Raw genomic sequence first — 25763 nt, 5'->3', positions numbered from 1 at the left:
CCAGTTCTCTTTATTCCAGAGTGAGTCCAAAAGTAAAAATTTATTAAAAAAAGATAGATGTTATAATTTAATTTTAACTAACTAACAAAATATTTGTTTGTTGTTTAGCCTTTCAAAAACATATTTTTCACTGCGGTCACAAAACAGTTTGCTCTCTAATTTGCTGCACAAAAAGAGAGTCACGCACCTTTATTATGTTATTACATGTCATTTAGTTGACGCTTTTATCCAAAGCGACTTCCATTAAATACTTTCAACCACGAAGGTAACTCCAGACAGCAAGAATCAAGTGCAAGCACAAACTACAAAGAGTCACATGTAAGTGCAACTGTAAATGCAAGCTTTTTTTTTTTTTTTTATCCAAGGTGCAGTTGGAAGAGATGTGTTTTAACTTGCGGTGGAAGATGTGTAGACTTTGAGCCGTCCTGATGTCAATGGGAAGCTAGTTCCACCATTTAGGGGCCAGGATGGCAAACAGTCGGGATTTCGTTGAGTGATTAATTTGTACCTCGCTTGTAGGGGAGCAGCAAGTTCACAGCACCATAAATTACATGTGTATATAACCACAATAACAAAATAATTATTTTTTATTTAGGGTTATGACATCATAAAATATAACAACAGACACCTAGCCCTACTAAACTTTATTATCCAGTCTTCTTCCCTGATGTAAAAAGACATTCAAAAGGCAGAGGTACTGTGGGTTCTCCATACTGTGACGAGGCACAATTAATTTAAATCTAACGAGGACATACATGGCATCTTTGCTGCCATGTTCCCCGATGGTTATGTGCTCCAGTCAGGTCACAGGTCTATGGTCACTTTGACAATCTAACAGGTAACAACACATTAGCTCAGAGTTTAAGAGGTGTAACTGTTGGTAGATGTGGTTTATTTTGTTTAAATATGCCGAATTGTGATTTTATGGGTTGTTGGGCAAATGTAGCTGCTAATGTAGGCTGTCACTTGTTACACATGTCTTAGGGAGAATTTGGGATTTTACAAAACAATGGACCTCTCTATTCATCGGTTTCTCTCATTAAAGGGGTGATAGAATGATTATATAGGGTATTTCACACTGTTCCTTATGGTCTCCTAATGGGGTATGTAATATTGGTTGGGCTGAAAATGGCCTGGTTGATATTTTATTGGCCCTTATGCATCCCTGTGTTTTGGCCCTATTTGTAACAAGAGCTTTTCTTCCAAGTATGGTATGCTCATGAATATTTAGATGAGCTGCGCGCTGATTGGTTGAGCGAATCCCCCATACACATACATTAGAGACGCGCGCTGATTGCTTGAGTGAATCCCCATACACACACATTAGAGACGCACGCTGATTGGTTGAGCGAATCCCCAATACACACACATTAGAGACGCAACAGAATCTCATATTCCAGACACTGCAATGTTTTGTTACCAAATTCACTTCTGAGACTTTTTTATGCAAGAAATCAACTACATAAAGCTCAAATATGGGCAGTTTTACGAAAATGAATGGCTAATTGCAAATTTGGTAAGACGTGTCGGACTTTAGGAGCTCCACACAGTCTAACGAGAAAGCGGCAGCCTGCTGGGCTCCGCGGCCGGCTGCCGGCATAACTATAATATATTTACAGTTTGAATTTCGTCACGGCACTTATATCACAGCTACCCCAAGGTCTTACAAAGCTAACATTGTGTCCGATTTGAATTTAAGGTATTTTTATGAACTGAGGGGTCTTGTTAGGAGGAGCAGCTAGCTAGCTATATGTCCCATTCAATACAATGGGGAAATATCGCAGCTAGCTAGCTACACTTTCGGCATAACTATAGTATATTTACAGTTTGAATTTCGTCACTGCACCTATATCACAGCTACCCCAAGGTCTTACAAAGCTAACGTTGTGTCCGTTTTCAGTGTAAGGCATTTTTATGAACGTCAGGCATTTTGTTAGGAGGAGCAGCTAGCTAGCTAAATGTCCCATTCAATACAAAGGGAAAAGATCGCTGCTAGCTAGCTACACTTTCGGCATAACTATAGTATATATTTACAGTTTGAATTTCGTCACGGCACTTATATCACAGCTATCCCAAGGTCTTACAAAGCTAACAATGGTGTCAGATTTCAATGTAATGAATTTTTGTGAACACTAGCTAGGGGTTTCATTAGCTGCGACTGTCCCTTCAATCCTATGTGTATAGATTGTAGCCTAGTTAGCTTCATTTTCGGCGTAATTAGAGTATATTTACAGTTTGAATTTCGTCACGCCACTTATATAACCTCTACCCCAAGGTCTTATAAAGCTAACAATGGTGTCCGATTTCAATTTTATAAATTTTTGTGAATTTCAGAGGAATTCTAAGAGGAGGCTAGCTAGCTCTCACTGATAGAGCTACATCCAGCCGCAGGCTCTATCAATGAGACTCGCGGAGGCGTTTATTTCACCGATCGTTTGTTTAAATAACTCAACACATTATAATTGCACACATTATAAGATTAACTGGAACCTGTGGTAAGAGATTGCTGGCGTAACAAGCTCGCTGACCGTGCTCTCACTCACACACACAGGCCATTTAGCAGGAAGAGGGGAACTGCAGGCCCTGGAGCACTGTCCAGGCAGCGGCGTTTGGTAGTCCATTCACTCAAAAAACGGTGATTGGTGTTTATGTTTTATTGGTGGCTGTTATTTCCTGGAGCCAACATCGGAGTTAAACACGAGAAGAAAATCAAAGATTGACTATTAAACGCAAGATGCGTCACTAAGTTTGGTTTTGGTGTTGAGAGAAAAAACTCATTTGCCGCACTAAGTTAAATGTATTAAGCTTAAGACATATTTTTGTTACTTTGTTTACTTAGTTATTTTTGTAAACAAAAAAAAGGTGTGCAGCTCTGTTATCTGAGCAAATACAATTATCGGATTGGGACTCGGTATCGAATTATGTCCAACAGGGAAGGTACAGTGCAGTCTCCCCAGCAGTTCAGCTGCAATCTCACTGGCTGTCATGTCCTGCTGCAGTTTTGTTATGTGGAATAGACTGCAGTTATGTGCGGTCATGGTCAGAGCAGAGGCAGAGTATGGACTTATTCAAAGAAGAGAAACTATGTGTAAGCTCCTCTTCTTCGACTGTATTCTAATCTACATTCCATCGTAGCTTTGTGAGAATTTAATCAGTGATACATTTCCTTTCAGAGCAGCTTGCAGGGACATGTCCCTGAACTGTCTTTTCTCAATCACTGATTAGGGCTTCTTTTTCTTTTCTGTCCCCTGCATGGATGTCATCTATGTGACCGAAAGTTACAAAGACTGGAACTACCTGGGTTGTCACTTGTTTTTACAGTTGAGGCCAAATTAATGTTCATTTCAAATGTTACTGTAATTAATTTTTTCATTGGAAAACGCAAAGCAAAGTGCTCGTTGGCATTGGAATCAAACAGAAAGCCATCCAAAAATACAACCTTGCCCATGCTTTAATAAGAAAGCTGCGCTGTGTGGTCCTTTTTGGTTGACACAAATATCCAGCTGTGCCATCACAATAACACGCATTTCTGAATTCCTTCTTAGATGGATTTGGTAGCAATTAAGTTAGTTAGTTTTTGTTGTTTGTTGCGTGGGAAATTCTAAGATGCAAATTCATAGACTGGATCTGGGTGCTGCGATGCATGTGATTAGCCTGGATACCATGTCTATCACAGCGTGAGGTGGCAACAGAGCCAGAAGATCCTGACAAACATCAACACACACCCAACAGACTTGAATCAAAGCAACCTCATAACCACCATCATAATAGAAATAGATATCTGATGGCTGTTTGTTGGATAATGAAGCTAAGATGTGCTATTGTTTTTGCTCAGTTCAAGTCAGCTTTTCCTTTTGTCTGACGGGACAAAGTGAGGCCCTTTTGTTATTAGCCTATATTACTAGCAAATCAATTGTGATATACTGCTGTACGTATTGTAAAAAGAGAGGTAGAAGGTAGATAGGTTAGAAGGTGTGTATATACGCAGTTGGGTGGTGTATGACACCGATTCATTTGTAACAAAACACACTGTGGTTCAAAGCCCATTATATATAATTCAGTTTAGCTCAGATTGGATGGGATTTTATGTTTTTACTGGCTCATAAATAAAAGTATATTCGATCTCAGTAAATACATGTAAAATACAATAGATATAATTATTTCCTCAATTCAAGTACTGAATCTAAAATGCCCCAGAAAAATAATTATTGCCACTCCAACAAAACACTGTTTCCTTAGTATTTTTGTTTTTAGCAGCATTTACTGAACAAACCCAAGACCTTTGTAGGTTAAACATCATTATCTCAACATTAGACGTAGACTTGGCTGTAACAATAACAGCAGAGATTACAGCTGAAAAGTTGGGACATGAGCATTGTTGGAAATCATGGATAAGCCGCAGTCACATATAGTATATGGTCAAAAAAAGTCCTACGGCAATATCTTTCTTAATTTTTTTTTTTTAACGGCAGGTACATGCCCTTATAAATTAAACAGCTTATGGCTTCAGCAGCTTGGAGCCATGTACGTTTGTGCTTCAGAACTAGTGTTGGCTGCAAATGCTGCCATTACTTGGGGTAAGTTGACTTATGGTATGGGATGAGTATGGGAATTATTTTTAAAAAGTGGAAGGCTTGAGTACCGAAGCCAAAGCAGAGAGAGTGGTCGCACACACTCACAGGAGCACAGTTGCTTGGATGGACACTGTCATGTCTCATTAATCAAAGTTTTTTCTCAGGAATTGCAGTGCCTCTTTACATGAATTTTCAAAAATACCAAAATTATTGTCATGGGTATTTTGTTGCACTGATACCTTGTTCCCATTACCTTTTCGGTCTGATCATTGGAAGCTGTCGACACCCCATTTTGGCTCTGTGGGGGATTGAAGGGAACAGTAATAAGTACCTCGTTGTATGTGCCCGTGTCCATCCACCCCTCACTGCCAACTCTCCACACTCCTCTCCTCTCAGGACAAGACTTGTTTAATTTTAGCAGCTTTGACGCACATTTGACATAGATTAATTATTGATACTCTTAATGTCATTTAGCGAGTTGCATACGAACATACACACTCACTCAGTACCAGAGGAAACGGTTATTCAGGGCACGATATCTTCTGCAACATATCAACCTCATCCCCAGCAGACCGCAGCCGCCGTCCCTGCCTCAGCTCTTATACCTCTTCCACCATCCTCAGCATTACTCCGTCCTCCTCGCTCTCCAAGCCCTCTGTTACCTCTTCCACCATCCTCAGCATTACTCCGTCCTCCTCGCTCTCCAAGCCCTCTCAGGTCTCAGATGTGATTGCCTCCTCCTGTAAACCTCTGTCCACTCACACCTTTACTGGCCCTTCTCCACACTGCTTGACTGATAGGGAGAAATTGCACCAAAGACGACTGTAGCTTCTTTAACAATTTCATGGCCGAGTTTCACTTCGATAAGAAAAACAGTCAAAAAAGGAAGTACTGAATGGTTCACAGTCAGTCATCACTGCAACTGGAATTGCCAAAAATTCCGTGATGGGCCCACGGAAGAACTCCATCAAATTAACACGGCCCCTTAAAATTTCGTGATGGGCCTACGGAAGAATTCCGTGAAATGAACACGGCCCCTTAAATCTTCGTGATGGGCCCACTGAAGAATTCTGTGAAATGAACACAGCCCCTTAAGTTAAGGAAAAAGTCGTGGCGGGACAACGGGACGGTTGGGTTTAGGAAAACAACAACGGACAGTTGAGTTTAGGAAAACAATAACAGGACACGAGACAACAACGCTACGGTTGAGTTTAGTAAAAGAAGAACGGGACAGTTGCATTTAGTAAAACACGATCCCCGGTCTCCTGGGTGAAAGTCCTGTGTTTGACCCATCCACCACCCCAACCAACCCCCTTTTCGGGCTTTCATTCTACTCGCTAGCGTAGTCGCTCTTAATGCTACGTCATCTTCTCATGTACTTTACTTTGGCATTGTTTTCCGTGGTGGCCACATGGAATTTTCACACATTCCGTGCCACCACCACGTAACAGTTCGAGCTCATTTCACGGAATTCTGTTAGACCAGGCTGGACAAAACCTTTTCCACATGTACTTTATTACAATGTAACTTACCTGAGTGTATTCAGGAAATGATTACAACTGAATAGTTTATCTGAACTTCTTTTGATTTGATACAAATAGGATATAGAATCAACCAAACTCAGTTGAGGTTTCAGGCGTAGTCAGTAAAAAACAATCTCCTTTGCAAAATGATGAAACTTAAAGAAACGGTCCACTGCTTTTATTGTGGGTGTTATACCAATCAAATGTTACTGGTATTCAAAGAAGCCAAAAAAGCACATCCCTTGTCATCCCAAAGGCAGAGGGGAAAGTTGTTTCAATTCAATTAAATTGTATTCATAGTGTCAAATCATAACATATCAGGACAGGAGAGAGAGGGAGAGAGATAAAGAAATGCACATTACTTACGTAATACCTACTATATATGTATAAAGTAATAATTATAGAAATATGATTCATAATACTTATAGCAGTGGGTATTTTGGAATGACATGATGAACAGTGGCAATTATAGTAACAGTGAAAGTCAAAAAATCTAAATAATATAAAATAATAATTAGCATTAGTATTAGCAGTGGGCGTATGCAGGACTACAGCAGCAGGTGTAGCTAAAATCCAGGTGCCACCACAATCCAAGAAAATCTGCGAGCCAAGAAATACAAGGACTCTGTGGAAGAAGCTAAGTTAGTAACATGCATTAATGGGACATGAATGCACATAGATGGAAAAAGAGAGGAGGAGAGAGGAGCTCATGAAGTCCCTTGGCAGACTAAACCTGTAGCAGCTGAGGCTACACTAACTATCAGGGTTCGTGCGTTTTCTTTTCCCCTTCATTGACATTGGATAAATCGGAAAGGGGTAGAGAGATGGGGGATGACGCGCAGCAAAGGGCAGCGGGTCGGATTCAAACCCGCGCCTCTGCAGGACTCAGCCAACATGACAAAAGTCATGGAAAAGTATTGTTTAAAATGTGTATGAACCCTGAACTATAAGCTTTATCAAAGAGGAGAGTTTTAAGCTTACTCTAAATGTGTGCCTCCACACAAGAGGAGCTTAGTAGCCGAAGGCTCTAGATATAGCTAGGTAGCTAGCTCACTATAAAGAAAGATGGCATCCTCATTCTTAAATCCACCTACAAAGCTCTGATTAAGTTTCTTTACGGCTGTTAATAAGCACACCCCACCTATTTAAACTGCTAAACAAATCATATACATGCTACAGAGGGATTTCTTTAAGAATGAGATCCAGAATTTTGTTTTACCAGCATCATTTAAGGTAAATTCTGGTTTTATAAAACTGTAGTGGTAACATTGTACTCATTAAGGCTAAATGCTGACATGAGTCACACAACAAACACACCCCCAGATTAGCCAAATGTATTTTGAAGAGTAAACAAAGGCATGGGGTTAATCTATTACACAAACTGTCTGTAGTAAAACCCCAGTTTAAAGACCCATTTATTGCTTCCAGTTTGACCCACTTGCCATAGTTGTGTGCACACAGTTTTCCTGTGCAGTGACAAACATATTAGCGACATTTCAGGTGCTCTCAATAAAGAGGTTTAGATAATCTGGATAAACTGTCAACATGTTTCCAACCTGTCTGACCTCCTACTTCTGACTTCACCAAGTTTAATGTCACAATCTTCTCAGGTCTCAAGTATTTATTTGGTAACTGCACTCATCATCAGAAATGTTGAAATGTTGGCCGAACCTATGAAAACAAGACCCAAGTTGTATTAAATCAAAATTATCTAAGGTCTCATTGTGCCATTTAGGTGCAGCCATTGTGCAAAATTGCAGCTTTTAAGTATGTTCTTGTGTCATTAAATGAATACACTTTAACTGCTTCTAAACAACTGTTGCCTGGCATCTTGTAATGTATGAGATGAGCCGTAATAGAGCATAGTTATTGTAACTGTGGCAACGCACAGTCACATCAAAGAACTAAAAAGCACATACATCATCACATCTTTGTATGTTTACTGTTCATAACCCTTCATGATAATCACTGCCTCTCAGGAGAAAAGAGAGGATTGTCATGGCCCTCTCATGATATTCTTAGCATGTAGATTAGACAAGCTTTGATCCATCTAATAAGCCCTCCTCTGGCAAAGTGTGTGTTAGCTCTGCTTCACTGGAGCACAGAAAGGGTCCAGGCTTGGAGTTCCATCTGATACATGGATGCTGCTGTCTTTATCCCTCTCCATGTCTATCCACAGTCCCAAGCAGATAAGCATCAGTGGCACAGCCAAATTCAACAGCTGTCCTTTATTGTGTTGTCTCTTTGGCTTCCTCTTTTCTACTTTCCTGTTGTTACTCACCATTTGTCTTTTCCTGTGTCTTTGTTGTCTCGCCTTTTGTTTCTCCTTCAGTGTATGTTAGTGTCTCTCCAACTGTCTCTTTTCATCTAGTGAGCCTCTTGAACAGGACTTTTCTAGCTTGTTATCCTGTGACTTCTTAAACTCTCCATCCCTCTTACTCGCCCATTTTTCATCTTCCACCATATCCTCTAGGATGTGGTATACTAACTTAATCCAAATTGACTGACACTGAAACATGATCAAACATGTCACTACACACAGTTTAAATTTGCGTATGCTTGATGCAGCTTTACATTGCACATTTATTTGCTCTTTAAGCCAGTGGGGGTGCAGGATGAAGATTAAAGCTCTATAACCATAACCTCGAGAAATCAGGAGAAGCAGCCCAAATCACACAGAGCACAAAACCAGTGGCTGCTGTAAAAGATCGACAAATGTGGCTGAGGGAATGTGAAGATTTGGATGCTGTTTGATCAGTAAATGTGCAGATACACCACAACAAACTCAGTAAGCCAAGCCTCTGAACCAATCATTTTGAAGAAGAAGAAAGGCAGTGAAGTGGAAAAGGAAATGGAGATGCTTTGCGACAAAACAAAGTAACTGGTCATTGGATAGTTTGAGCGAGAAAATTTCCTCTGCCTTAATGCCAGTATGCTTCTAATCAACTAGGTTGTATGACAAAAAGTGTTTAAAACCTATTTCTGGCCAACCTTGAAGTGTAGCGAAAAGCCACGGAATTTGATTGAGATTGGGGAGGCAGTGGGATGTAGCCAAGAGGAGGCTATGACAGCAGGCCTTTTTCCAGTTTTTTCCAGGTTGGCCATTAGGAATCAATATTAACACCTTTGCCTTCAGGTGTGGTCAAATGACACAAATCTGTATCCCCAGACAGAGATTGGGGGGGAAATTTATCTTAAAAGCATTTGTGGCCTTGCACACAGTTGTGCATGCAAAAGTGACAAAAGTTTGAAGTAGGGCAGGGCGATATGGAGAAAATCAAATATCAGGATATATTTTTGATCAATGACCTCGATATCGATACCGTAACGATATTGTAGTGTTGACCATTGGTGCTTTCACAAAATATTTACACAATGAGAGTTTAGATAAATAATCATCAGTAATGTGGATATAATGACTAAGTGGGTAAAGGCAAATAATCGAACAGTTACAACAGTCTGGTATGTTCAGAATATTACATCACTTTACTGTAATGCAGCCTTTAAAACCAGGAAGACAACACTTATGTCATATCACGATATTACGATATCCAAAATCTAAGACAATATCTAGTCTCGTATCACGATATCGATGTAACATCGATATATTGCCCAGCTCTAGGTTGAAGCATACTAAGGCCCTTAAGACCTCTACTTGTTTTGCACTCTGTTGTACACACAAAAGGTGAATGAGCTAGTTATGTAAAGAATGCATAATGAATGATTGTGTCGGAAAGTTAAAAAAAATTGTCAGACACAGCCCCCATCGCAAAGGAGTCTCAGACACTGTAAGATGATCCAACAAGCACTTTGTTTGAAGCATACTGAGGCATTTAAGACCTCTTTTTGTTTAGTTTATTGCCTTCTTGACAGTTCACACTTCCCTACCTTCCTCCTTCCTCTATGTAAATCCTCAAACTCTTACTACTGGCTGTCACCAGTGCTCTCCCGTTTCACTTTGTCTCACTTTTTCTCACTTTTCTCACTTCCCACTCAACACCCACTGTGACCTATCGAGGTCTTTCAACTAGAGCTGGGGAAGTTTCACAACTTAACTGCTGAAAATGAAGCAAAAGAAGTGGAAGTGCATCTGCTGAGAATGTGTCACTTGGTGTTGGAATGACAAGTTTAATGATGTGGGAAAGAATGGTCTTGAATTCACAATGGGTTGTTTTGTTTGGAGCCTTGCTCAGAGATGGGATATAGAAGAGTGAATACAGATAAGACCTGACATCTCTCAGTTAATCCCACTTGATGGTTATATTGTGATGCAGTAAATGATTTCTCTACACTCAGACTTCAATAAAGAGAAGTTACTTTTTTAAAAACTACATTACTTTGTAGGGTTTGACCTTAAGTCCTTGGGGCTGTTTTTCCTTTTACAACAGTCATTTATCAAAAAAGAAGTTCTAAATCGGTGTGAAAGAACTCCCCATATTAACAAGATATAGTAGTTGGTATAAAATGTGCATAGGCACAGGAGTGCTGTGTTTTGGCCAAAACAAAAACAATGCTGGAAAACTGTTGACAGTCTTTAAACGTGGACATGTTGTTACGCTGTTTGTATGCACACAAAAAAACGGCGTAATGCGTCGTTATCAACTGGTATTGCTAACAATGGCTAACCGGGCTAGAGCTAATGAAAACAATGAAAATCCGACTTGTAAATGGAACCCATTCAATGTGTGTGACGTCATTCCCAGCTCCGTCTTCCGAGTTCCGGGGTAAATGGAACACACTATGGAAAGGACGCTGCAGTTGGTAGCGGCGAAACAAGCTACAATGTAAGTTAACAGGGCAACTGTCAAGCTTGTATTTACCTTCACAAAATAGCTTGTTTCGCCGCTGACAGACTCAGATTAATATTCTATAATAATATCTATAAGTGTCTGACAACATTATGGAAAGGATTTCTAAGGAGGTCGACCTTTCTGTTAAAGAGTAAGATCCTTTTTTTAAACATAAAAACATCCACAAAATTGCGTTTGCTAAACCCACCAGACTCCATGTAAATAAACAGTAATTTTAGCGTCGTAAAATACACTTCATTCAAAGTCGACAGAAACGTGTTGGGTCGTCTTTCTACTTTTCCAACCATCACAACTCTAATTTTGGTTTAAATAAACACATAGTTTACATGTGAAAATGTTGGCTCTATACACGCTAAAAGTATTGTTCTTTTAAATGGAGTCTGGTGGGTTTAGCGCTAGCAACATCAGAGCTGTTTCTGGTTAAACAGAAAGGTCTCAAAGAGGTTTTAAAGGTCTATCACTGTAGGGATCCTTTCCATAATGTTGTCAGACACTTAGAATATTAGTCTGAGCCTGTCAGTGGCTACATTTTTACATAGGTCAATCAGAAGAAAAAGCGTTGGCAGAGCGCCACCTACTGTACAGGATGTGAAGTTACTCCTGTCATTCTCCCCATTCTTTCCCGCTCATGTATACAGGGAGAACTGGCACAACCTGGTTATTCACTTAACCGGGGTCCAGGTTAAAAAAAAACAGTAGTTACCCTTTAAGGTTTGGGAGAGATTGTGGTTATGGCATTTAGACTCAAGTTAAGGTAAAGTTAGGTTTAGGCAACTAAAACACTTGGTTAAAGTAAAGAGAATATTGAGGTCAAGCTCTATGATAGAACGTGAACTCTATTTTTCCTGCATGGAAATAAAAAACGCTACATGCGCATCCATCTCCCTGAGATCCACACCATTTCTCCTTGCTCCGTAAGGAGCATACCACTTGCTGCATTGTTGCTGGTTGTTGGCATTGAACATAAATTATGTAAATTGTCCAATATGGACGTAATTCCTAAGAATTCTGGGCTGGTTTGTGCACCCACAAAATGCTGTGGTCAATAACGTCCCTTTAAAGGGAAACACACCAGGTGAATAGGAACATTTTTTAACTGATAGATTTAAACTTTACCAGTTGGTTACTTAAATTAAGACAAATATCTTTTGTATTAAAAGTTTTCTGAAATTGTGTATGTTTAAATATGCAAATGATGCATTATCTTGATAAATTTACACTAATTTGCATACAATTCCAGAAGAGAAATCGGAACATTAGATAAAGCCAGGTTCAAAATTCTTATTAAATTTTTTTGGCATATTAGACTCAAAGGTTATTACAGAGGGAATTTGGATATCTTTTTTATCACTGCATTAATAAGAATATGGTGTCAACAGCCATAAAAAAATAATTTTTGCCACATTTTTAGGTATAAAATGTTACATAAATCTAGTTATGAATGACATCTGAAAAAAAATAATTAAATAACCTTCAGAATATAGATAGGAATGAAACTGGGAAGTTTTGGTTTTGGTGTATGCATTAAGACATATCTTTTTAAGACAACATTTTCTGAAATGTTATGTTAAAATATGCAAAGGAGGCATTATCTAATGCTAACTTTTGGTGAATTTAGGATAAGTTTACAGGCGCAAATAGACAAAGTGGGGTAGAATAAACATCTAAATGTCTATTTTTCCAATAATCTGAAAAAAGACAAATAAAAAAAAGATAAATATACTGCTAAATGAGGTTCTGCTAAATCCTACTGTTTTGACTCAAGAGGAACAGAACCACTTCACTGTAATTCATAGATAATATAATAGTGTCTTTATGGAGCTTGAGGTGCTCAGTGATGCAATACTAGAAAAAAAGAGATGAAAAAGAGATGTCAATGCAAATTGCTCAACAGCAGATGAACACACAAACACAACCCACACACATGCACACACATACACCCCCCACCCCCACAAACGCACACATTCATACAAACAGTAGCTGAGAACTACCTCATGTAATTGATCACATTATTGTGCTTTCCAGCACATGGAAATGCACCCAAACACACACACACACTCACAAACACAACATACTGAAATTGGGCAATGGATCATTATGATTTTCAGGAGATGAGCACATGCTTGCGTGCACACACACACACACACACACACACGCACACACACACACAGTACACACACACACACACAGAGACACACACACACACACAGTAGCTGAGACCTGCAAAAGATTACACTATTGTGCTTTTCAGCACATGAACGCACGCACACAAACACACACACGCATGCATACACACACACACACACACACACACACGCCCACACACACATGCCCCCACACACACACACACACACACACACACACACACACACACAGACACACACACACCCGTTGCAGTGGATCACACTACTGTTCTTTTCAGCAGATGAACACGCACACACACAGACACACATGTACACATGCAGACGTGCACATGCACGCACGCACATGCGGGCCCACACACACACACACATGCACACAGACACACACACACACACAAACACACACACACACTCAGAAACAGCTGAGACCTGCAATATATCACACTATTGAGCTGTCCTGACATAAAAATGTACACAGCCACACATGCACACACAGACATGTGCGCGTATGTACACACACACAAACACACACACACCCACACACACACGCACAAACACACACACACACACACACACACACACACAAATACAAACATACAGACACAACTTCAAACTACAGTTTTGTAAACTTGGTGTTATAACACCTTTGATGTGTCTTTTCCTAAAAGGGGCCAAGTAAACTTTCCGTAAATTATTTTTTTCCTTTTTGGTAGCTCTCCTTTGTTTGTGAATACAATTGCATTCGTTAATTTTAACCTGGGAATATAATAATTGTCACATACCAGCCATTAATCCAAACACAACTTTCTCAATATCTCAGATCTCAACTGATTTTACTCAGAAGGTAGGTGTAATTTTATGTAAATGAGGTCTGTTGACCATCAATAGAACAGAATAAGTGTATAACTAGTTGAGATGAATTGGAATGAAGTTGAATAAAAGTGGTAACACAAATCTGAGTGATTAATTATAATTGCCTATGCTTTATAAACACGCAAAGCAGATCAGGTCACTTTTTGCCCAGGAAGACACCAAGTGTGATTATTGGCTGCCATTCAAAATAATAAAATGGTTTCAAAACCATATCCTGACTAATATAAGACCTGTATGGGGCTCCAGTGGGGGACTCCATAGTTCTGCTGGGGGACTTCAACGCACACGTGGGCAATGATGGAGACACATGGAGAGGCGTGATTGGGAGGAACGGCCTCCCTGATCTAAACCAGAGTGGTTGTTTGTTGTTGGACTTCTGTGCTAGTCATGGATTGTCTATAACGAACACCATGTTCGAACATAGGGATGCTCATAAGTGTACTTGGTACCAGAGCACCCTAGGCCAAAGATCAATGACCGATTTTATAATCGTTTCATCTGATCTGAGGCCGTGTGTTTTGGACACTCGGGTGAAGAGAGGGGCGGAGCTGTCAACTGATCACCATCTGGTGGTGAGTTGGGTCAGGGGGGGGGAAGACTCTGGACAGACCTGGTAAGCCCAAACGGGTAGTGTGGGTAAATTGGGAACGTCTGGAGGAGGCCCCTGTCCGACAGACTTTCAACTCACACCTCCGGCGGAGCTTTTCGTGCATCCCTGTGGAAGCTGGGGGCATTGAACCCGAGTGGACAATGTTCAAAGTTTCCATTGCTGAAGCCGCGGCTAGGAGCTGTGGTCTTAGGGTCTTAGGTGCCTCAAGGGGCGGTAACCCACGAACACCGTGGTGGACACCGGTGGTCAGGGAAGCTGTCCGGCTGAAGAAGGAGTCTTTTCAGGATATGTTATCCCAGAGGATGCCGGAGGCAGTTGCAAGGTACCGAGGGGCCCGAAGGGCTGCAGCCTCTCCCGTGAAAGAGGCAAAGCAGCGGGTGTGGGAGAAGTTCGGAGAAGACATGGAGAAGGACTTTCGGTCGGCACCAAGGTGCTTCTGGAAAACCGTTCGCCACCTCAGGAGGGGGAAGCGGGGAACCATCCGAGCTGTGTACAGTAAGGATGGGACGCTGTTGACCTCAACTGAGGAGGTAATAGGGCGGTGGAAGGAGCACTTTGAGGAACTCCTAAATCCGACTAATACGCCCTCTATGGTAGAGGCAGAGCTGGAGGATGATGGGGAATTGTCGTCAATTTCCCTGGTGGAAGTTGCTGAGGTAGTTAAACAACTACACAGTGGCAAAGCCCCAGGGATTGATGAGATCCGTCCAGAAATGCTTAAGGCTCTGGGTGTGGAGGGGATGTCTTGGTTGACACGCCTCTTCAACATTGCGTGGAAGTCTGGGACGGTGCCTAAGGAGTGGCAGACCGGGGTGGTGGTTCCCCTTTTCAAATGGGGTGAGGGGGTCCCTTCTCATGGCCATCCAATCTCTGTACAACCAAATCGAGAGCTGTGTCCGGGTTCTCGGCAGTAAGTTGGACTCGTTTCAGGTGAGGGTTGGCCTCCGCCAGGGCTGCGCTTTGTCACCAATCCTGTTTGTAGTATTTATGGACAGGATATCGAGGCGTAGTCGTGGTGGAGAGGGGTTGCAGTTCGGTGGGCTGGGGAACTCATAGCCGCTTTTTGCAGACGATGTGGTCATGATGGCATCATCGGCCTGTGACCTTCTGCACTCACTGGATCGGTTCGCAGCCAAGTGTGAAGCGGTTGGGATGAGGATCAGCACCTCTAAATCGGAGGCCATGGTTCTCAGCAGGAAACCGATGGAGTGCCTTCTCCAGGTAGGGAATGAGTCCTTACCCCAAGTGAAGGAGTTCAAGTACCTTGGTGTCTTGTTCGCAAGTGAGGGGACAATGGAGCGGGAGATTGGTCGGAGAATCGGCGCAGCGGGTGCGGTATTACATTCAATTTATCGCACCGTTGTGACGAAAAGAGAGCTGAGCCAGAAGGCAAAGCTCTCAATCTACCGGTCAGTTTTCGTTCCTACCCTCACCTATGGTCATTTAGGCTGGGTCATGACCGAAAGAACAAGATCCAGGGTACAAGCGGCCGAAATGGGTTTCCTCAGGAGGGTGGCTGGCGTCTCCCTTAGAGATAGGGTGAGAAGCTCAGTCATCCGTGAGGAGCTCGGAGTAGAGCCGCTGCTCCTTCGCGTCGAAAGGAGCCAGTTGAGGTGGTTCGGGCATCTGGTAAGGATGCCCCCTAGGCGCCTCCCTAGGGAGGTGTTTCAGGCCCGTCCAGCTGGGAGGAGGCCTCGGGGAAGACCCAGGACTAGGTGGAGGGATTATATCTCCAACCTGGCCTGGGAACGCCTCGGGATCGCCCAGTCGGAGCTGGTTAATGTGGCTCGGGAAAGGGAAGTTTGGGGTCCCCTGCTGGAGCTGCTACCCCCGCGACCCAATACTGGATAAGCGGACGAAGATGGATGGATGGATCCTGACTAATCACTACCATATACCAGTCAGTGATTATCCACAAACATAGGTTCATCTGATCTTAACTATAATGAAAATAATTCATAATTTATGCTTATTTTACCCCTAAAATAAGGTATTATTTCATGTAAATGAAGTTTATTCACCATAAATTCCAAAAATAAGTGTAAAACTAGTGGTAATGAGTTGGAATGAAGTTGTTAAGAAGGTGTAAAATAGAATTGGTTGATAATTTATAATTTATGCTTTATTAATAGCCAAAACAGACCGGGTCAATTTTGACCCGGGAGGACAACAAGTGTGATTATTGGCTGCCATTAAAAAAATTGAAATAGTTTCAAAACAGTATTTTCACTAAACTTTGACTTATACCAGTCCGTGATAACCCATCAACATATGTTCCCATTTATCTCAACTGTTAGTCAAAGTAATTCATAATTTCAGCTTTTCTTAACTCAGAAATTAGGTATAATTTGATATAAATGCATTTTTTTGACAATATATAAAAAAGAATAAGTGTAAAATTAGTGGTAATATGTTGGAAAGAAGTTGTTAAGAAGATGTAACACAGAATTGGTTGATAATTTATACTTCATGCTTTATAAACTGGCAAAACAGACCGGATCAATTTTGACCCGGGAGGACAACTAGTGCATGGTCGACGGGAGGAAAACACAAGGGTTAATTAATTATTTTTTTGATCACAAAGAGAAATACTTTTCAGAGCACAGAAGGTAAATTGAAACTCATTTAAAAATGTTGGACTATTTAATATGTAATTTGTACTGCATGGGTACTGTATAGGCTCAAGTATGTACAAGTATGTATGTATTTACCGACATGATTGACAATAGTAGCCCATTGGAGTTTAAATGTCTCCAATATGGGAATTAGTTTACCCATGATTACACTACAGGATTTAAATGTGACAAGACAGCAGCTGCTGGTGACTGACAGAACACACAATTTGGCACATAAGGTTTACTGAATGGCCACATGCTCTTACTGGCATTGAACACACCACCCCGTCTCTGGGCTCAGCATGTTATAACACTATACGGTTAGCAGACATGCCATGTCACTTCAAATAATTCCGACAGAGAGTCACACTCTAAAAGCAAACCCTGTTTGTGGAAAAGCAGTCTAACACTACATTTTGTTTTACTAGTTCAGGGAATGAATAATGTCATTGCCAATTGTTCTTGTTCTTTAAAGTGGAAACAAAGTCACGTCATGCCAAGTCAAATTTATTTCTTATTATTATTTAAAACAATGTTAGCTGACCAAAGTGTTTTACAACCATAGGCAGAATAACAGGTCAACAGCATACAACAAAATCATTTATCGTATATACATATAAATCACATATACCCAGGCAGGGATAAAAAAAAAAATAGATCAATGAAACTAATAAAAAATCATTATAAGGCCAAGTCGTGGCAATTTAAGTAACTTCAAAAGCCAGGGGAAAGAGGTGGGCTTTGAGCTGTGGTTTAATCTCTTCATCTTGTTTTCTTGCTAGCGGGATTCACAACTTTCTTAGGATCAGTATTATTTTGCAGAACTGCTGTTACTCAATCAGCAAAAACATCAGAATTCAAAAAGTGATGATGCCAAGATTGTTGACGTGCCTAAAGCTGTTCTTTTCTGCTGCAGTTAGCTGCTCAGTGAATGAGCACTCAGCTTGCATATAGGGCTGTAACTAACAGTTATTTTTTATTATAGATTAATTTGTCAATTGTTTGGTTTTCAAAATGTCAGATAATAGTGCAATATGTCCAAAGGCAGAGCTAATGTCATCACATGTAGGGTTGGGTAACGAAATCCAGTTCCACTATGGAACCGGTTCCTACGCAAACGGTAGTATTCGGACCAGATTCGAGCGCAAATTTCGGTTTCGACTGAAATATTTTTTTTTTTTTTTTCTCTCACCTTTTTTTTTTTTTTTTTCTGAGGGGGAATTTTTGTAGTGTGCGCAGTGTCCGCGCTGTTCTCCAACATGCACTCTACAATCCCTGCTAATAGACGCTTTTTGTACACGCTCCGAAACGGACGTAAAAATATCACACTTTCTCTGTAGTCTACCATTAGCTAGCTATCGTAAATGTTCCTGCTCACCAAAACGGACGTAAAAGCATATTAACCAATCACTGCACGTGATTGCTAGTAAACATATTACACTTGCTCTGCTAGTCTATCGTTCAGGACAAGACCCTGCAGCCTGGTGGTGGGGGAGGCGGGACAGCCTCCCCAAATTGTCTGCCCTTTCAAACTCATACCTGTGTGTATACAGGCTTCTTGGACACCATCTGAGAGAGTTTTCTCCTGTGCAGGACATGCCATAAGTCAGGAGAGGGCTAGTATCTTGCCAGAGAAGGCAAATATGGTCATTTTTCTGCAAAAGAACTGCTAAAGTTTGAAGCTGGTTGGCATACCAACTCAACATTTATTGTGTTACTTATTGTTGTTACTTAATAGTGTAACTGTTATTTGTTAAATTGCTTTAGTTATGTGTTAGGTACTTAGGTTTACTTATTATATATTTAAGTACTTTAAAACGTTAATATATTGTTAAATTTTAATTTTTCAATAAAAAAAAAAAAAAACTCCATAAAAGAGCCTTTCTTTGATGTAATTTTTCAGTTTTTCAAGAATTGGTTTACGGATTTGTTTTGAAAGTACCGGTTCTGCATCGGAATCGTAAAAATCCAAACGGTACCCAACCCCTAATCACAATGTTTTGGTTAGTCTACATCAATGACATTCCACCTCAGGGATTGCTCTTATTCTGCTGGAAATTCCGCCGGATGTCACTCTTTTTGGATGTCCGTTTTGGGATGTCCCGCTACTTTCCGCTTTTTTGTGTTGGAATTTTAAACCCCGGTGGATTTATGAGGACTATGGTTAACTACTCCTCAGATCTCTGCAGGGTAAATCCATCAAAACAAGTTCCTTCCCGAGGCTATTTTGCAGAGGCTCCACTCGGCGCTTAGAACCATCTAAGACTATTTTGATTGGTTTAAAGAAATGGTAATAAACCAGAGCATGTTTTTTTCCCATCCCGGATTGCTTTGTAGACTAGTCAGACCTGCCTTTGCAGCGCTGTGAAGGAAGGTCTAGCAAAGCAAGGCTCTGTTTTGGTTGACCAGCAGTCCAAAATCCAAAGATATTAAATTTACTATCACATAAGGCCCCTCTTTACATCAGATAACTAGAACCAATGGATTTTGGGAAAAAAAATACTAAATGATTAATCAATTAATAGATAACTTTTTGCAGTGCAATTGATAGTAAATTTCACTATTACTATGGCGGGTAAATTGAATTGATGACATAAAATTTTAACATTTCTTCACCACTTGCATCTGTAAAAGGTTTTGTCGTAAATAGAATAGAAAAAAAGTGAATTTGTAAATTGAGTTGTTGTTGCAGTGTAAAAAATGTTCTTTAAAATGTATTCACTCTGTACATATCTTGATCACAATGTCTTAAAGTTTTTTTTAATTCAAGTGAAACCCACTGGTGGTTAAACACTTGTAGTTTGCGGCTTATTACAGCTGCAAATGTTTTCTATAATTTGGGATATAATGACCACCACAGCCACTGAATGCCACTATTGGGACTTAATAATATGCTGCATAAGGTTTTTGTGTTTCTTCTTATCCATTTATAACTGGGGGAAACTGCTGGTCTGCCACAACTCTCAGTTCTTTTAAATCAAGGCTGAAGACTTTTTTTTTTATGCTGCCTTTTTTAAAAGCAATTTTACATTTCTTACACTGCACTGTAACTTTTATTTCTGTATTTCACACCTGTCTTATTATTATCTTAAATTTTTTTAACTGGTCTTTAATGTTTTATGTAAAGCACTTCCAATTGCCTTGTTGCTGAAATGTGCTATACAAATAAAACTGCTTTGCCTTGTTGAACACACAAGTTTTCTATATGTGAAATACATGCAGTTCAAATATAATTTTTTGGACATGTGCCTCGAAAAATGTATTAATAATTAATTTTTTTTCAAGTAAAAATAGCAAAGATTTGCTACTTTTCTATAATCAAATTGTATATTCTTGAAAATTGTGCTTGTACAAACCAAGCAACTATAGACATCACCTCGGGCTCTGAGAAATTAGGTATTGTTTTACCATCTCTTTACATTGAGACAAATTTGGCAGATTAGTCAATAAAGAAAAAAAAAAAGGTTATTTACAGCCCTAATCAGAAGTGTGAACATGTATTCCCATGTCTCTGCAATATACCAGGAAATAATGTTTTCTCATTTTAGGGAATAGATGTGTCAAATGCATTTATTTTCTGCTCAGGTTCCATGGCGATTCACCTTGAAATTGACTGCCTTTGGGCAACTTGTTGACTGTGTTACCTGCAGGCTGAACACTCAGTGAAAATGGTGCTGTAAATGCACTTTGAAGCTTTTGAATGCACTTTAAGCCAAATGTTCCTGGTGAGTTCTTCCCCTGCAATGACCTGATCTGATCTCTCTTCTCAACCCGACAGGAAGAATACCCAGTCAGAGGGGAAATAGCACTCTCATCCAATGACCTCCAACTGGTGCTACAAGTGGAACGTAATTAGTGAGTATTACTTCAATCGTACCATCTTTACTGCCTCAGCACCTTTAATAACCTCTGTCTTCCACCTGATATGCAAAACTAATTGGGAGATAGATATTGTAGAGGGAAGTAATAATCGAGTGGGATACCACAACGCTCTGCCTCTCTCTCTCAGTTCTGTTTTGACTTTTTGGTGAGTCTGTGCATTACCACAAGGTTACTAAATGTTTCCAAATCTTGAAAACATATACAAGATTGAATGGGTGGCTTTAGGATACGGATGTAAGGGCAGTTGGAATGAATTCCGGAAGTCGAATATAATGCGTAAAAAAATAAAAATAAAATACTAATCGAATCCTGAAATTACTATTCAAATGTGTTGGCTAATGTTGTAATAATAATAATAATGCTAACCCTAAGTCGCTCTAGTGGACAGAAGGTATAACAAACAACCAACCAACATGCATTAGCCTGAGTATTGTAGAAAATATTAGTAACAGGCTAAATTTTAACATAAAATATTGTAAAAATATTGTAATATAATTCTAATATTTCAAAAATAACGAATAAAATTCGAATGGTATTATAGAGAAAGCTTGACAGCTCTAATTGATGTGCTTAATGAAATACAGGTGGTAGCTCAGTAACCCTGAAGCAACAAGGTTTGAGCTCTTACTATAAAAACAATATGTTGAGGAATTTTGCGAGGTCAACTGGTCAACACGGACAGCTCTAGGAAGCACTGCTGCTGAAACAGAAAGCTAACGTTCCATCAGGCACATTATTTAGGGGGTCATGGACAGTTAAGGCTCTTTTACACTGGACGCAGCCCAGCTGGCGCGTGCAAATGTGATGTCATGGGATCGCCGTGCTCGCGACACTAGTTGCAGTCTTCTCCTGAACAGCGGTGCCGCTAATGAGCAAAGGCTACCGGCATTGCTCTTTCTACTGACTAGAAGAAGAAGAAAAAGGTAAACAACGGCAGAACTGGCAACAGCATTGCAGTCAATGCTTCGATTTGATTCGATGACCTACTTCGTCGGATCAAGCCTTTCATTCACCATAAAAGAGCTCATCTTAACCCAGTGAGAGACTTGCAGTCACTGTGAGAGTCCTGGCATCCGGTTGTTGGCGAACTCGTTCAGGCCTCCTGTTTCCGCTTTGTCGCGCCGCTGAAAAAAAAAAGAGCGGATATTACGTCACTTTGACGTCGCGATGGCGCATGCCACCTTGGATGCATATAGTATAATTCATAAATATATGACATGCTCTTGAATCATAGCTCTAGCTTATCTATTTGCTTCTTTGTAATGGGAGCAGGAGATATATGAGTGAGTCACCTCAGGGCACAAAGAGAAGCGGTGCTAATCAGAATGAGCGCTGAGTTCCAGAGAGGGCACGTGGAACAGGGTTCAAGGCCAGCAAAGGTTATGATGTTCCTGTGATAACATTACAGGGAGCTCATGCTGACGTGCTGAGACTCCCAAGGTGGACCACTTAACATGCTCGTAAAGCCCTGAGGTGGAGAGAACATGTCTGAACACCTCCACACTGTTCATCAGAGCAGAGATTCCTGACCAAATAGACCCTCATTAGTGCATATGTCAATTTTGTTTAGGAATCATAGTTATAACTAAGTGTGGAATTGTAAGGAGTGAAGCCTATAATGAAAATGGACATCCAGCTCTTCTTCAGTACAGTAATACAGAGACAGACCCTCAAATACCTTCTAGGCCAGGTCACCTGACAGAACACTTGACAAGTCAAATACATACAATATATTGGATAAATACATACATACAGTATTTGAGACAATCATAGTAAGTGTGACTGCGTATATAAACAACATATAATAGCATATAATGCATAGTGAAAATGCAGAATGAAGTCTATACACCAAATATACACAGAAGATATGTACAAAGCTTCAAAGAAATACACCGGTCTGTCAGGTCAAAAGGCCTTGTGAGTGCCTCGAACTTTATGAGAACAACTTGAATATCACAGTTATAGGGCATCAGGTATGAACCAGCATGATGTCATGTAATAACTAGACAAAAAGGGAAATGTAACCAAACTCTGTTTATCTATAAAAGTGGTAATACTGACTGGCAATAAACAATGGGGAGGCAGAGCAAAGTTAATAGCAAGTTATAACCCAAGAGACATATGGCAAATCATCCATATGTACACGCACCCGCCCACCCACACACACACACACACACACACACAAAATCACTATAGAAATTACCCTTTAGGAGCTGTGGAACATGTCCAGAGCGTAGATCCAAAATGCCTTTTCTTTTGAGTAAGAAGGAGTTTGTGTCATCTTCTCGACGGGGAAGTTTGACCAGTTCTATGGTGCTAAAACAGTATCATAAGTATTTGTAACTTGTGAAACACAATGCACAAATAAATGCAGAGGGATCCGTATCTGTAAGGGCAATGCACAAATAAATGCAGAGGGATCCGTATCTGTAAGGGCAATGCACAAATAAATGCAGAGGGATCCGTATCTGTAAGGCCAATTCACAAATAAATGCAGAGGGATCCGTATCTATAAAGGTGTATCTGTGTCCGTGACTCTTATTTGTAATTCGTATTTCATCATTTGTAAAAGAACTTAGTATTTTTCAATGTAAATATACGTGTAAATCTCCTTCTATGTGTGTGGGTACTTTTGAGACTGTTTTTCCGCGCCGTTTGTGGTCAGAAGATATTCGTAACTCAGGTGACAATCCCAGCACTCTCCACTAGATGGCGGTAATGTAACTCTTATGGATTCCAACCGCTGTTAAAATAAATGAAAGCTGTGAAGAAGCCTAGCTACACTGTTCGCAAAATCTACTTGATGTTGTTAATATATGTCAATGGATGTTCCTCCAGGTAAGTTGACATTATTAGGACTTTGTCGTCAGATAAATTACATTCATGTTTTCAGCATCATTGTTGCAGTGCATTTACAATTCGCTTTGTGTTGTTATGGCGGCAGTGACAGTTCGCTACTTTTAAGAGTGTGCTAACATTCACGTTCTTGTACAGCTTAATCAGCGATGTTAACTTAGCTAGCTAGCTAGTTAAAGTCAGGCTTGTAACATGGGCTTGCTTGGTCTTTGTATGGCAGTCTGAAATATTATTAAGCGCTAAGTTATGTTAGTGTTGCTATTATTTAGTACAGTTGATCATATTGTGTTTTATGTTTCACGTTTACTCCCGTTTATCCATTGCTGTTAACAGGGTGGCCAAGTGTGTGCTGGTAGCTATATTATAGCTAGCTGACGTGACAGTTAATAAGTATGATACAGTTAGTCGGTCAGTTGGATTGTAGTTGTGAGCAGTACCTTTTCTTCAGAGTGTGCGTAAATGAAAATAGTAAGTATAGGCTATCTGCTGCATCGTGATATTGTATTTCTTCGTTAAACCAGCTGTTATTTTTGCTATTTGATGTGGATGTACCTTATATATATATGTCAATGGTTGCTACACTACGCAACCATTGTGCTAATTATATCCACGTTCGCCTTCGGCTCACCCGACTCGGTACGTCGGGTCTAAACATTTAGCATCGTGTTTAAACATGTTTATACTTTTACTACTTGTTAGGATTGTTCAATACTTTTGTGGTTGAGTACAATAAGAAGTAAGTGGTGTTACATATTGTTTTCTGTACCGCTATCAAGGCTTATCTAGCGAGGCTTTGCTAGATTTTCAAAATAAAAACATCCAGCCGTTTTGTTGTTGGAGGCTTTAAAGCGTATCATTCATAACATGAAGTGTTGTCTATGTTAGCAGTAACTTAACAGATGGGCGAAAATGTCTGAGAATCCCATATAATAAGCGGTTGAATTGGAGTTTGAGATATATAGCCATATTCCGACTATTGTTTATATTATGTTTGGTAATGTTATTACTGCTTAAGGTGGAATGAGTGTATACAAACAGTATGTTTCCTTTATTCATTTGTATTATGTTTCTCTCTTTATAGGAAGCACACACAGTCAAACTCAAACAAGAAAAAGGAAGAAATAAACAGAATAAGAACCATCTCTCAGCTCTTCATTTCAAACTCTGGAATATTTGCCTTAAGTGGTGTTCTGGCTGACATACCTGAGTGAACCTGGTGATAAAAAATGATAGCCTAGTTCAATCTAACACTGAATCTGCTGTGTTTTACTGATCTGACTGACCACTGATGAGGTGTACTTGGACCCACCAGACTCTCCTCAAAGTATCAGAAACCATCAGGAGGAAGTTATTGCCCCACAGGTGTCATACTTCTCAACTGCTCAGTAACTTAAGTATCAACTGCTACTGTAAGGACTGTACTGTCCATAGACATTGATCAGGCTGTGTGAAAGGGACTCTTGTTTCACAAAGTAACTAATCAAATTTCACTTGAAGTTTTTATCCGTCCGTTATATTTATGCTGTGAAATGTTTTTCAAGCTGCAGATTAGATTTATACCCTTTATACCCTTTAATATTGTCATCTGTCAAAACAATAAAGTATATAACTGTTAAATGTTTTGTGTTGCTTACTGTCACTATTACCTGTCTTAAAGGATAACATTTTTATAGTCAGGATGTTAAAAGGACTTAGTGTTTGACCCTTCTACATGCATTAAATCAGACATCACCTGTTTAAACGTCTTGAAAAAACTTGTTATAAAACATGTTATTAACACTTAAGGAGCCTTACTACTGAACTTAAAATGACCAAACCCTGCATAGAAATAAAGCACTTTATTCATAGTCAATGAAATGTAAATACAAAGTGTGTATA

General features: G+C 40.0%; 1 protein-coding gene across 1 annotated transcript in view; it reads left to right on the top strand.

The window, feature by feature from the left end:
- adam19a (ADAM metallopeptidase domain 19a) overlaps positions 1 to 25763 on the top strand; it is a 314399-nt gene that overhangs the window by 105023 nt on the left and 183613 nt on the right. Inside the window, exon 3 of the mRNA XM_039822508.1 lies at positions 20926 to 21002. Coding sequence (XP_039678442.1) covers positions 20926 to 21002 — 77 coding nt within the window. The remainder of the gene's footprint in view (positions 1 to 20925; positions 21003 to 25763) is intronic.

Source organism: Perca fluviatilis, chromosome 14, assembly GCF_010015445.1.
Source record: "Perca fluviatilis chromosome 14, GENO_Pfluv_1.0, whole genome shotgun sequence".
NCBI lineage: Eukaryota > Metazoa > Chordata > Actinopteri > Perciformes > Percidae > Perca > Perca fluviatilis.
This window is presented reverse-complemented; position numbering and strand designations above follow the sequence as displayed.